This window comes from Poecilia latipinna, unplaced genomic scaffold (assembly GCF_001443285.1).
Source record: "Poecilia latipinna isolate Pla-1442-1.1 unplaced genomic scaffold, P_latipinna-1.0 Scaffold523, whole genome shotgun sequence".
Classification (NCBI taxonomy): Eukaryota; Metazoa; Chordata; class Actinopteri; order Cyprinodontiformes; family Poeciliidae; genus Poecilia; species Poecilia latipinna.
In genome coordinates, this window is record NW_015113139.1 from 63,937 (window position 1) to 78,196 (window position 14,260).

General features: G+C 38.5%; 1 protein-coding gene across 3 annotated transcripts in view; it reads right to left on the reverse strand.

Moving 5' to 3' along the window:
• The window catches only part of LOC106952535 (dystrophin), a 180,454-nt gene that overhangs the window by 37,275 nt on the left and 128,919 nt on the right, over window positions 1–14,260 (reverse strand). For all 3 annotated transcript variants that reach the window (XM_015040701.1, XM_015040700.1, XM_015040703.1), the window contains exons 21-32: window positions 13,979–14,102; window positions 12,842–12,920; window positions 11,903–12,015; window positions 11,273–11,401; window positions 11,078–11,086; window positions 8,043–8,235; window positions 7,207–7,352; window positions 1,283–1,383; window positions 944–1,055; window positions 735–848; window positions 491–646; window positions 235–405 (exon numbers count right to left, since the gene is read on the reverse strand). In XM_015040701.1, the coding sequence (XP_014896187.1) occupies window positions 235–405; window positions 491–646; window positions 735–848; window positions 944–1,055; window positions 1,283–1,383; window positions 7,207–7,352; window positions 8,043–8,235; window positions 11,078–11,086; window positions 11,273–11,401; window positions 11,903–12,015; window positions 12,842–12,920; window positions 13,979–14,102 (1,447 nt within the window). The remainder of the gene's footprint in view (window positions 1–234; window positions 406–490; window positions 647–734; window positions 849–943; window positions 1,056–1,282; window positions 1,384–7,206; window positions 7,353–8,042; window positions 8,236–11,077; window positions 11,087–11,272; window positions 11,402–11,902; window positions 12,016–12,841; window positions 12,921–13,978; window positions 14,103–14,260) is intronic.

The window sequence follows — 14,260 nt, forward strand, 5'->3', positions numbered from 1 at the left end:
GGTGAAGACTTTTGGACACAAGTCACATAGAAGTGTGTCCAAGAAAACTTAGAGACAAGAGTGGACAGCAGAAACTAAAGTTAAGACTCTCGGATTAATCTTCCTTTTGATTGTTTGGGACGCATACCTTGAGTCCTTTACGGCATCAACAATGAAACAATCTTTACATGGATTATCATCAATATAAAGGTTGAATTTTCCATGTCTTGTGATCTTACACATTGACAAACACACCTTGAGCTCCTCGACTGCCTTGCGCAGCTCCTCGGGTGTCTTGTATGTGAAGTCTCTCTCCAGATAGTCTTCCTCGGCCTGGTTTATCCATTCTTGCATTTCCTGCATCTCCTTCCTCAACGCCATGGTCTTGTCAAGGCCCCCTTTCAAGGCTGACTTCTTTGCATAGGCCTACACAGAGAAGGGAAGTGAATGCAAACTGGATGGCAGAAATTTGAAGACGACTTTGTGTGTGGTGGTGGTTGTTGTTGCGTACCTGTTTGCATACATTCTCCCACTGCATGTTCAGTTCATCCAGTTCTTTCTGGATGTGGATGGCAAAGGGTGGTTCTGCTTCTTTCTTGAGGTACAGACCCACTTCGTTGATTCCGTTCACGCTGGGTTGGATGGTGTGGATGTCATTCACCAGAGCCTGGTCAAGGTACAGCGCGCAAAGAACAGGAATCTATGGATTGAGACAGTTTGATCCAAAAATCGTGCCTGGACACTTGTTTTCTTACTGTGCACTGCTCTAACTGTTTCTCCAGAGCCTCAGAGTCTCCCAGAGCGGGCCACTCCTCGTTCAGAAACACATCCACATCTGCCATCCACTTTTTCAGAGTCTTTACGTCATTCTAGCAGAGAGAAGTAGACAGGAAGTGAGAGCAGGAGACACACATTGTTCGGTCTGCACAAATCTTGAAAACACGATCCGTCTCTTGAGTCTCACCTCAAACTGCATCAGTTTGGCCATGAGCTCCTGGATTCTCTGGACGCTGTCTGTCAGAGTGGAGCCCAGTCGTCTCCAGCGGGCCATTATGGCGTCTATCTCTAGGCGATACCTTCAACACAAGAGAAACTTGTGTAGCCATCGCAGATTGTCAGTCAACCAAAGTGTCCCTTCAAAATTCAAGTCATTGAAGTCTTTGTGTTTCCCTAAACGTCACAATATGGATCTTAGTTGCCCACCTTTATTTATCATGTTGATTTTTTAGCTAAAGGTGCTTGAGACCGTTGTCTCTATGTTACCTTTACCCTTACAATGACGTATGATCTTCCTTTGTCTTACTTTTGGCTGATGTCTGGTGGAGCTTTCTGAAAGACCTGCTCAACAGCTGAAGTCAGGTAGTCGATCTCACCCTGGTGTTCAGCCAGGGCCGCCTGGAGAGCCTGAGAGGGAGGCAGAGATGGACGACGTGAGACCGAGAAGACAAAGAAATGAACAAGAAAGTAAGTTGTGAAGAGGCCTGTCTGTAGGAAGACATTTTGCTTTGTGGTGATAAACACACGGAGGGAAATCTGGGCCCAGTTTTGAGATGGTGTCAAACACACAGATACCGTAATGTGTAAAGAGTTCGAGTCAGAGAGTTTTGGAAAAAGTGCGCCACATTAGGTTCTTGATAAAGTACAATTTCTAGTGTCTGCACTACAGAACTGAGAAATTTAGCTACTTTAATTTTTCTCGGCTTGCATTATGGAACTATTTGAAATCCCTCCCCAAATGATTTTGCCTGAAATGTAGAGAACTTAGACACACGCTTGCATTTCCATGAGGTAATTTTATATTATGTGGTTCAGACATAAAGAATTTACTCAACCATTAATTCACCATCAAAAATGTTATGTAAAAACATCTGTGAAATACGCTAATTGCCCAAAGTATTGGGTCACTTGTCTTTTTATTTAATATGGCCTAGGTCCACCCTTTGCAGCTACAACAGTTTTAACTCTTCTTGGAATGTAGTCTGCAATGCTTAGGAGTATATTTTTAGAAGATTTTAACCATTTGTCCATGAAAATCACCAAACACATTTTGTGCACTGGCGTTCAGTCATGTTGGAGCTAAAGAGGAACATCTCCAAACCGTTCTCAAAGAGCATCCGATTGATTTTCTCGACCTTTTGTTGTCTCATGAAATCTGTCAAACAGGTATTTCCGATCATTTCCTTGTTGTATTTACAGATTCCCTCTCTTCAGTGAAAACTGTTCCTCAGTCACATCATTCTTGTCAGATAAATTCACTGTACTGCCTCACAGTTCCCCACTGCTTTTAATGATTGGATGCTGGTTTCAACTCGGGTGTTGAGAAGCTCACTTCTACGTTTACCTGCACAGACAATTTGGTCACTATGGCTCCAGTCGAGTCTAATCGCAACAATCCATTTGTGCACTGAGTCGCGATTGTAGTTGAGCTGAGCGAAAATGGAAAATAACGACATGTTCCTCTAGGGATTTTAAAAAGAACTGCTGATTAAATTATCAAAACGCTTTAAAGAATAAAAAGTCAAACGATCTCTCTAATCTTGCCTTATTAAACATCCAGAGGCCTCAGAGTCTCTTCAATGTTTTAAACTCTGTTTTTAAAGAGGTTTTCCGCTGTGTTGGGTCAAATGTTCTGTCGCTGATAAACGTCTCTGAATGCAGGCTGCCTTTAAACAAGCTGAGGTGCTGATCCTCAATGGGGCCGTTTCCAAGGTTATGGAGGAAAATGATTTCATTCAGGTTGAAACATTTTTTTGGACAATAATTGAAATTCTCAAAGGTTCCAGTCTGTTTTTAAATGCTATCAAATCACTAAAACAGCTGCTAACTGGAAACTCTGCTCTGTTTAACACCATAGATCTCAGACTCCTCCTGTCATAGTTTGAACCACGTGGAAACAACAAAAGCATGTGGAGTTCCACAAGGCTCCATTTTAGGCCCTGTGTCATTTTCATCATGCATGTCGCCTTTGGGTTCAAGTTTTATTAGACATAACTACTGCATTGCCAGTTATATTCAGATCTATTGACCCATAAGGATGGGAGGTGGTAATTCATGTTTGTTTTGTCTGGATGAATTAAAATCTCCTTCACTTTAATTAATTTAAAACAGAAGCAGAGGGGATCCCCAACTACCTTACTGAAGGTAAAAAGGAAGTCTAACCTGAAACTAGTAATAAAATGGTTGGTAAGATTACACAGTAGTGTGGAAAAGCACCCTAGATGATAAATTACAGCAAGTAGTTGGAAGGCTGTAAACTAACCTTTGGCTAACAGTTATCCCCAAACAAGCATTCTTCTGAAAAACCCAATTAGGAACTTTATCTTATTCCTGAAGGAACTTTTTGGTCCTTATGACCCGTAGAAAGCCGTGTCCTGAGCTGCAGAGCATTTTTTTTTTCAAATAGACTGTGGCCTGGCTGAGTTTTTTGAGGATTCTAGTGTTCATTTTTAACAATCAAGAAATTGTCTAAGAGCCACATGTTCACCTGATATGATCCAGAGATTACTTTTTTTAAACTAAGTTCTTGAAAAATCTTCATCAGCATCACAATGCAGACCTTCAGTTTGTCCCAGACATATTTAAGCATCACCACAAAATCAAATCGGATAACATCTCTCATAAAGTTATGTCACGCAGTTCAATAATCCCGTTTCACACGAGCGGAATATTTTGTGAACGTCATGTCTCCAGTCACTTTCTTTTCTCTAACCGAGTTCGCATTGTGAAATTCATTTGTACTGAACAACAGGGGGAAACTATCTGCAGATTTAATGAACACCAACTCAAAGTCATTTATCCCCTCTTTCTGTTTACATCCCTGCACTGCAAAAAAGAAAAAAAAAATTCTTGTGAAAGTGGATGCTGTTGAGTCTAATGACTGAATTATGGAAGTGATGAATCCTTTAAGGAGCTGTGGATTCACTGTGTCATAATCCATCTGGATCATGCTTTCACTTATCTCAGCTGGCGTCTTTAATCTATGTTTTCTTAAAAAAAAAAAAAAAGGTGTGGGAATAAAAATAAGAACCCCTACCTGAGGAAAAACCTCATTTATTTCCCATATAATGAGAGCTATAGGCTACAAGAGGATAAACAGTTGGACTGAATAAATAAAAGCTTATCAGCATGCAGGATGAATCCCTAATTATTATCTGCTACTCTAATTAAGCTCAGGCTACAGTAAAAGTAAATTTAGCCGACATACACACACGCACACACTCCATGCACACTTGCAGCTACAATGTAATCTTCACTTCATTTGAAATATAAAAACAAATCAATGCGACTAATATGAAAAATGTATCCTTTTGAAAGCAAATATAGATTATTGTTATGTGTTGGGTCACAAAATGTTCTTTCGTGCATGAAAATTGGGATTGTAATGACTTTCTCACCCCTGTGTGAACGTGTGTGTGTGTGTGTGTGTGTTTCTAGGTAGATATAGAGATAAACCAAGACAGCAACTTGCTCCAGTGGGATTTTGCTCATCTGCCTCCTGTAATTACAGGGTTGTGGATAGAAACACACACACACACACACGCACGCACGCACGCACACACACACACCCTAGTTAAAAAGCCAGCCTTATAAAGGGTGTTTTTGTTTGATTTTTTACTTTATTTTGTAGAGCCTGAACAAAACATTGGAGAAATTATAGTTAAGAGGTTTGTGTTCATTTCTGATGCATCACCCAAGTAAATACTAAAAAAACAACTTTTTGATTCCAACAAAGTCTTCAGGTCCAAACAAGGTCAGTGGTTTTACCAAAAGAAGGGCCTAAGCAAAACAGCACACACACACACACACACACACACACACACACACACACACACACACACACAATTCCCCTCTCCCAGGTACGCATAATGAACGGCGTGTGAATCCGGACGACTGTTTGCATTATAAGTAGATTTATTTTTCTATTTTCTTTTTGACTGATAAAATACAAACTCAAAACAAGAAACAAATTTCATAAGATGATTTCTGTTTTTGTCTCAAAGATTGTGTTTGGGCTTCACAAACACACAAGTTCTGAATTAAATTGCGTTACTCTGTCGGGTTTTGTGTCGAGGCTGACGTAGTTTTCATGCTGCGATAAAAATCCAGATTTTTTTCTACAAGAGTGGATGGAAAATTGCACAAAAAAAAATGCTTCTTTATGCAAATTTTTGTAGCTACAAATAATGAAAATTAAAAATGTATAAAATACAGAAATATGTTTCTATATTTCCACTATTTTACAGTTTAAATTAAAATGTGCTTAAAGGAATTAGATCAAATAACAAATAAAAAAAAATCCACAAATTTTTTGATAAAACGTGTAGCCTGACAGATGAGTTTTTTGGGTTTTTTTCGGCCATATTCATGAAGAAGATGACAACAGGAAGTAGTTAGAAGATTATTTTTAATGACTTATCAAGTGAACAATCATATTCATCTGTGATTTTAACTGCGTTTCTTCTTTGATGGAAACTTTAAATTCCAAAATTATTTTTTTTCCTTCTACATTAGCGGAATACTGTCAAAGTTTTGCGAACATTTGTCATGGAATTAATGCAGCAAACCACTAAACCTCGTTGGTACAAAAACGGGCTATTCAGAAAGTTTCATCCAAGTATTTTAATTATGAGTCAAGAGTGAAATCAGCAACTTCTTTTTAGTAGTTAAAAGAATAATTTGGAGGAAAATAAAAAATCCATCACCCCTAACAACCGCCATAATGAACTTACAGGTAACGTCCTGTTGTGTCAGATGCACACAGTTTCCTCCCAAGGTCGGAGGCTTAAACCAAACTTTCAGCTAATGATGCATGGTCGCCATGCTCTCCTCTGCCTGCTACTTTCAAGTGCAAGAGGAAGCATCGTTTTACACGCTGGCTGCCTTGGTTGTTTGCCATCACTGCTGGCGATAAAATGTTACTACTTATAGTAAAAAAAGCGATTACAGGCTTCCACAGTCTGGCAGAAACATCAACCCCATGTTGGGTTTTTTTTAGGGATGGGAAATGGACATAAACGGCCCTACTGTCATCATTATCATTATTATTCAGTCATATAGATTAATCAGCTCATCACCTGAAGGTAAATAAATAAAAATTTTTACATTTTAATTGAAAAACAAACCAAATGTAAGGTGATTAATTTAACAAACTCAAAAAAATATGATGTAATTTCAGGTATTCTGATCATAAAAAAATAATATATAATCCAGTGTATGGATGTGAGCTGAACAGACTACATTTACAATTTATAGTTTAAAAACATATTATTTTTATATTCTTAAAGATTTGACTCTCTGAAAAACAAACTAAAATAATCAAAGTTATATTTCTTTTCCAAAAAGAACTCCAGCTACAAAAGAGCCTCAGGTAAACATGCATCTTGCTCTACTCAGGATCTTTGTTGAAGGATGAATTAAGACTGCAAGTTACAAAATGTATTAAATAAAAAATGCAAAAAAAAAATAGTTTACTGTGATTCTTTGGTGTTTGTTTTAGCTGCTCAACAACACACAAACTGTTATTAAATCTGTATGTTATTAAAGATCCAAAACATTAAAAAGGACTGTTGAGTTATTAAGAAAAAATATTTTTGGGGTTAGTAATTGTTTTTTATTTTGCTGGTCAAATTTTTACCACCCTTCACTTTATTTCAGTGGCCAAAAATGGCCCCCGAGCCACAGCTTTTACACCGGAAACGACAGGCTAACGCTAACTTGTTGATTATTCTGCTTGTAGCATGTTTTCTTTGCTTCTTCACATATTGTTTTGTGGTCAAAAAGGCAGAATTGTAAACGAAGCGCAGTAAACAATTTAAACCCACCACTTTGGCTAGCAGCATGACCAAATTTAAATGAATCTGACTAGCAGCGGATGGTAATTTAGACCCTGCTAACAGTACGCAACAGAATTGTTTGATAGGATCATAAATGATTCAGATATGTAAATAAAAAATAAAAAAAGTCAGAATTCTGATAAAAGTTTAACTTTAAACTTTGGAAAAAGGAACTTTATTGCACTAAAACCCCCAAATTTATGTTTTTCATGATTCTGATGAACGTCTGTAAAGTTCTGAAGTGGAACATTAAGTCATGGGCACAACGGCTAGACAGAAATGTCTTCCTTATTATTTTCTTACTTTAATTTCAGTCATTACTAAACTGGCCGCTTCAAAAAAGCTAATTATTTCCGGGGGTTTTTTTCATATTGTCCTGGTGTGTGCAGAGTACCTGAAGATCCTTGAGTCTCTGCTCCATAATGGGATACTCGGTAACAGCTGTTGATGGGATGGAAAGTTTGGCTTCGCACTGCTGTAACCATGCCAACAATGCAGATATGGTCTCTTTATATCGAGCTGGGGGCAAGCTTTCCAAAACTGAAGGCAGAAAAGAAGAGAGAGGCTGAAAAGATAGTCAAAGCTTGTAGACAGAAAAGGCTCACGCAGTCTTCCACCTTCTGGGTGTTTTTAATCAAATGTTTGGTTGAAAATGGTTACAGGACAAAAGCAGATGCTACGTCTGTTTAAACTGCATCGAGTCGTTGCTGTCGAGAACATTTCAAGAGGCCAAAAAGGACTCCTGCCCTTTTTATTGTTTCCTTGTGTCTCCAAAGGCAATCCAACAATAAGCCAATACAAACACAATCGGGCAATGAATCAGTTAGTTGATCAATCAAAACAGTCCCCCTTTGTTTCTCAACTATAGTTGCGTTTCCATTGACCATGTATTTGCAATTTGGCATTTTGAAAATCAATTTGCTCAAAGGAAAACTCGTTTTTCGGTAAAAAAAAAAACGTTTGGCCCTGGGATGTGGCTGTATCAGAACTGATGTATTTAGCTTCACATGGTCAACAACCGGATGTTGCCGCTGGCGCAAACCACCAAGAAGAAGATGACAGGAAGTGATAGGAGGATATTGACAAAGTTTTGCACAAACTTGTAATGGAAACGCAGCTGCTGACAACTATGTACCTGAGTTATTGATGACTAAAAGCACAGTTTCTACGGCACACCTGGAGCTGCAATTTGCTACAAGTTGCGGCTAACAACCATCTTTCCGTTCTCACCGAGCTGTAGCTGCCTCTCTCTGGCCCGCAGATCCTCCAGCACCTTGTGGTAGTGTTCTTTGAAGGCAGTGATGTCGGCATCCAGAAAGGCGGACGGGTCCTCCTCGCCTTCCTTTTCGTCTTTCAGTTCATTCAGACGCTTTTCCAGGAGGTCAACCTGTGGCTGGAGGGAGGACAGGCGAGCAATCTCCTCCTGGTGACAGGACAGAGGAAAGTGGAGGAGATTTAAGCCAAAAACCTGAACATTGTTGGATCTTGTAAAGTTCAGTATTTTAACTTTCAATGCCCAACAATATTAAATCCTTTAAACATCAATGGTCTAGAGGTGTAATAAGAGCTTGCACAGCTTAAAGATTTTGTTTTTTTTAGTGAAGAAACCGCTATCTGGTTGCAACTGTCTACATCTTGTTAGCTACATATGCTACATTTAAGAACGCTAGATAAGAACATGAGCTTTAGCTTGACAAATCGTCACATTTATGTTTGAAGCATTTATTTTTGCTGTAGTAAAAGTAGCTTAAAACTGTTTTGATGAAGCCAACTAATAAACATTCCTTGTAGCGCAGCTGAAAAAGTTGTAGGCACTAAAAGAACTCCATAACTTGTAACCGTTAGCTGCTAACAATGTTACATTTATCTTCTGCTTTGGAAGTTTTTTAAGAGTGTGAATCAGGACTGAACTGTATTCTAAACCACTTTTACAAGGTTTAGAAAATGTACCTACCACCTTTAAGAACTGTTTTCTGTGTTATAACATTAGGGCTGCAACTAATGATTATTCTAGTAATCAAGTATTCTGATGATTAATCGATTAATTGGATAAAAACATCAGGATATTCTGCAGATTTTTCATTTTATCACTTAAACTTTTTTCTTTTTACACAATATTAGAAATACATTTAAAGATGCAAATAAATAATTTAATCCATTTTTAAATTAAGAAAAAAAAAAACATTTTACTGCCTAAAATTAAACAACAGCATTCTTTTAGTGAACGCTTGATTGGAGCCAATACAGTATTTTATTTTATTTTTTTTATATTAACTGATTAATAATTGGATATCAAAAATAATGACTTTTCGGTAACACTTTATTTGAAGGGGGTGAATAAGACTGTCATGACACTTTCATAAACATGACATAACACCTGTCATGAACATCAATAAGCCTTCATGAATATTTATGACTGTTGTCATAAAGCGTCATTCGGTAAATTATGACAACTTCACTTTAACCAATAAATCATTACTGATATAAATTTGTTATAAAAGTATTACTGATTGCACTTTAAAAATTAGGTAACTTTATGTTATTAAAGGTAAAGTTTAAACAGTAATGATTTCCTGGTTAATGTCAAGTTGTCTTAAAGACATTTTGAATAATGTCAACTTTGTATTAAAAATGTCATAATTTACTGAATGACGCTTTATGACAACAGTCATAAATATTCATGAAGGCTTATTCATGTTCATGACAGCTGTTATGTCATGTTTATGACAGTATCATGACAGTCTTATTCACCCCCCTTCAAATAAAGTGTTACCGAATTTTCTTACTGTATTTTAACCAAGTGAAGGTAAAATTAGGCAATTAAATTGCTATAGGTAGAACATCTCAAATGCAAAATATAATTTATTTCTTTAAAATGGTTTTGGTTTAATTACTACTGGTGTTCTTTCAGCAAATTACCTTTTTTAAGTCTGTATACTCCAATTAATGATTAATCAGTTACTGAATTTGCTGACGATTATTTTAATAATCGATTCTTCACGATTAATTGTTTCAGCTCTACAAGTGATTATCAACTTTTCGTCATTTTTTTGTATTTTTACAGTAATATTCTGTGTACTGACACACTGCATCTATTAGAAGATCTCAATGTTGGAGGAAAAACAAGAATGAATAAACAAGTTAAAACAATAAACAAAACAAAAAATTATACAAATCAATATAAAAACAAATATCTGAGTTTAGCCAGTGCAGGTTGACATTTTGTGACACTACATGAGAACACTTCACTCCACTGTGATCAGTAAAGCGACATGGGGTTGAGTGCAGCTTCCCTGTGCCTTGGTGAATCGAGTCATGAACATTATGAAACCCCTGAGCAGCTCAAATCTTGTATCCAGCAACAACAAACATCAATTCCTCTTGTAAAACTGCAGCAATCAGTATCCTCAGCTTACAAGCATCTAACAGTGTAATTAACAGGAAGGTGATTCAATACAGCGATAAAGAAATAAACACTCTTTCCCACCACGGTGCTGACATCAAATTTTAGTTTAATTATTCAAAACATAATCAAGCTGGTATGTAAAAAGTTTGTCTGCCTCTGCTGTCGATAAGGTTACACTTCTTGTAACTTTTGGCCATTAGACACACATTTCAGTTTGTATGGAGAGGAAAAACCTTCCACAAAAGAAAAGTCGATTCTTCTCAACATGATCTCTTCAGCCAGATGCTCTGATTTTTTTCCAAATTAGCTCTTCTATTTCGTAAAGTACGAAATAAAAGAGCTAATATTTGTAATTTTAGCAGCTGGAGCTATGGGGAAGCTAACTTAACAAGCGTTTCTGCTTTTAAACACTGATCTGGTTTTTCACACTGCAAAAACAAAAAAGAGTCTTGGAATACTTTTGGTCTAGTGTAAATCTGTTAGTGCACTTGAAATAAGGTAAAGTTAACTCCGAAGTAACTTTCCAGCAAGCGTGCCAAGAATCAGGATTTTTTTATTATTGACTATCGATTGGCAGATTATTTCATTTACAACATGGGAAAATGTCTTATGAGTTAAATAATCTGCCAATGAAAGTAGCACTTTTTCTTTAATATTAAGGAATTATTGACTTGAAACAAACTCCTATATCTTGCTGGGAAGTTATTTGTAAGTTAGTTTGGCATTCGCAACAGGAACTAGACCAAAATTACTCAAGAGGATTTTGTGTTTTTGCAATGCAGTTGTTCCAAAAGGATCTACAAAGCAGAAAAAAAAGTTTTCTAAGCCAAAGAGAATGAGTGGATAGTGAAGTACTTACAATATAAAGCTGTGACAAGGTGCATAGGGGGGTGGGGGGAATCAAACAAGTAAAAAAAGATAAAGGAACAAGAAAAAAAATGTAGGAAGTAGACAGAGAGATCGATAATGATGTTGTAGTGTGGGGTGAGATTAACATTGTAGTGTTTGGTGGCTGAAAAGCGTCTGAGTTGGACCCTCTTGTCGCCTCGCTCACCCGACATCGGTCCAGCTGCACTTTGAGAGGTTCTGGCTCCGACGCCGGAGGTGCCTGCACTTTGAGCCAGTTCTCACTGTTGTCCACTGCCTGCTCACACTGCTCGTACAAGCTGTAAAAGGCCAAAACCTGCAGCACAAAAAAACCCCCAAAACACCATTTAGATAAAACTGACTTCTATTTCCATGTGTTTAACATAAACACTGTATCAAAGAAATTCACTTTTAATACTTTATTTTAATAATTTATTACTTTCAAGGTTTCCTCCAGAAAACCTGCAAAGCCCGGTGGTTGGGGTGAGGGCAGTCATTCCTCCAGCAGCCCGTCGTGTTTTTGAGTTTAAAAAATGTTTAAAGTTGACAGGAAATTTGAAAATATCGCTTGATAATTATGTGTTATTGGAAGATTAATATCTGAAAACCAACTATAAAACCTTAAAAAATGCAAACATATATATAAAAAATCTTAAATCAATAAGCAATGCTAAGCCTGGTGGGTTCACAAGTAAAGCCTGGTGGCCCGCCAGGCTTATTATACACTGGGGGAAACCCTGACTTTGCATGTAAAATGATTTCACAACCTAATAAAAACATTATTTCCATCATGTCCTAATTTGTCGTTGTTTGGTACCTTTGTTTGGTAGGCCAGCCATGTGAGCCGGTCGGCCAGCAGGACGCAGAATCCTGCCCAGCGCTGGTTCAGCTGCTCTGCTGCCTGAGCGATGTCATCGGCTCGGCTCCCCTCTGCAGGCGGTCGGGTGCAGGATTTAGGAATGTTTACATGGGAAAACTCACAACAGGACGGCATTATTATGGTAACCATTTACGTGACAATAAAAACTATTTATGAAGTCTTTTTTTTAGGTAACTGTATGACTGTGACTGTGTGTCACACCAATTTTAGCCCCACAAACACAAATAATGCTCTTGAAAAACATTCCCGTTTTTCTAATGTGCTTCTTAAAGACACCAGTCACATAGAGAAGTGTGATGTGAGATTTTCAGATTTATTGGTACTTATTAATACTTTCACTGAACAAACATTTGAGGAAACAGTAAAGACTATAAATCCTGACAATATGAACAGTTTTGCAGATTTTCAAACAGTTAGTTGGAATTTATTGTGACAATGATAAATCAAAACTCTCACCAGGCAGACATTTATCACGATAAATGATAAACGATACAATATGCACCAAACTCTATGCCAAACTAATCAAAATTTCGCAGATGTATTGCTTTTTTTTTGGGGGTATTCTGATTTAGATTTGTTTTTGGGAAGGAAAACAGCTTGGGGGAGGAGGGGAAAGACTTTTAAAAGTGTTATTCTGGCCTGGCAGACTGTTGGAATGAGAGGCGACTATAAATTGAGATCTCTGCTTTCAGGGACACCAACAATTACACAAGGACAGAGGTGAGGACACAAAAAAATCCATCTCTGTCCCCTCTCGCTGTGTGTTTCTCCGTCGGTGTTTCTATGGAGACGAGCGGGGAGGGTGGGACAGGTGGAGGCGTTGCCATGGGGACAGACGGGGCGGGTGTGCATGCCTGTGTGAGAGTGTGCGGGTACCCTGCTCGACGAGCGTCTGCGCCGTGCGCGTCGCTTCCTGGAGCTTCCTGTACTTCTCTGGCCGCTCTCGGTCTATGGCCTGTGGCAAACAGAGCGGAGGAGGAGAGAGACGAGCTCGACAGCAGAACAACAGAGAGATGCTGACTGGCTCAACATCAGAGCGGTGGCTGTAATTAATGGCGGAAAAGCTGGGTTCCAAAATTTCAGATTTCATCTTAGAAGCGCAGACTTCAATGTTTTTCTTGGCATTTCACAGGACGGACCGACACAGAGGACAAAGGCCTGTCGTGATAACAAATTGTGCTATCCTAAGTATCTGTACCGTCACTAAGAAACTGTTTCACTCCTCAGGCATGATGGATGCTGAGCATTAAAAAAAGGAGGTATTAGCTGCTTTATCAGGATGCTTCTACATCGTCTTCAGACTTTGGATAGACACCAAGCGGCCATGTTTTTTACTTATCTATACCAGTTATTGTTGTTGTAACAGTTTTACATTCTAACACTCTGCTCTCCATAAAGTGCCAACTCACTTTGTGACAAAAGTAAAGTCTTTAAGACCTTCCATGAAGTATGGCTCCCCCCTGTTTCTGTGGCTGACAAGCGAAGGGAATGTGTGGCTATTCGGGACATTAGGTTTGCTAATTTGGGGCGCGGTTTTTATGAGGCGTTGTCAGATACCATCTGCATTCTTATCCGAGACCTGTTCACCGTCTTTAGTGTGTAAATCTGATCGAAATCAAACATCCAAGCTGAGGTCAGTGTCCTCTATTTCTCACTTCTGAACTTCCCTAAAGATTTTCACCCTTCTTGTCGTTTCTGCTTCTATTTGTCTCTTATCTGGGTCGTTTTCTGTTTCGATTTAGAACTTTTAAAAGTATGTTTTATGCATAACTGATTAAACTAAACTGGGCAACACTTTACCAACACTTTTTAAACAGAGTTTGACACTGTCTTGTTGCATAATCACAGCTCCAGCAGTCCTTCCAGGCCCGACTGCTAAATGAGATGTAAAACCTCGTCCAGCCCCAGCTGGGTAATGCTTCCCCAGCAGCTCAGATCTCAGCAGAATCTAACGCTGTGGGGGATTATTCTCACATTGAGCACTAAACTGTTCTTTTTTTTTTTTTTTTTTACCTGGACTTTGTCATGCAGCTCCTGAATGCTGCCGTCTTTGCGTGACACGGAGAATTCGGGGCTCTGCAGGATGGCCTCGCCGCGGGTCATGTAGCTGTGCACCTCTGTGAAGTCCACATCAAACCTGATGGCATGACGCATGCGGGAGAAGGACAAAAACGGAAACAAGATGTTCAGTTTGCTGGAAATGCCGCTTCAGTGTGAAGCGCTAAACGGTTTGGAGTTTATATGAACTATTCCATTTTACAGCTTTAAAAACAGGAGATTTCTGGAATCTAGACG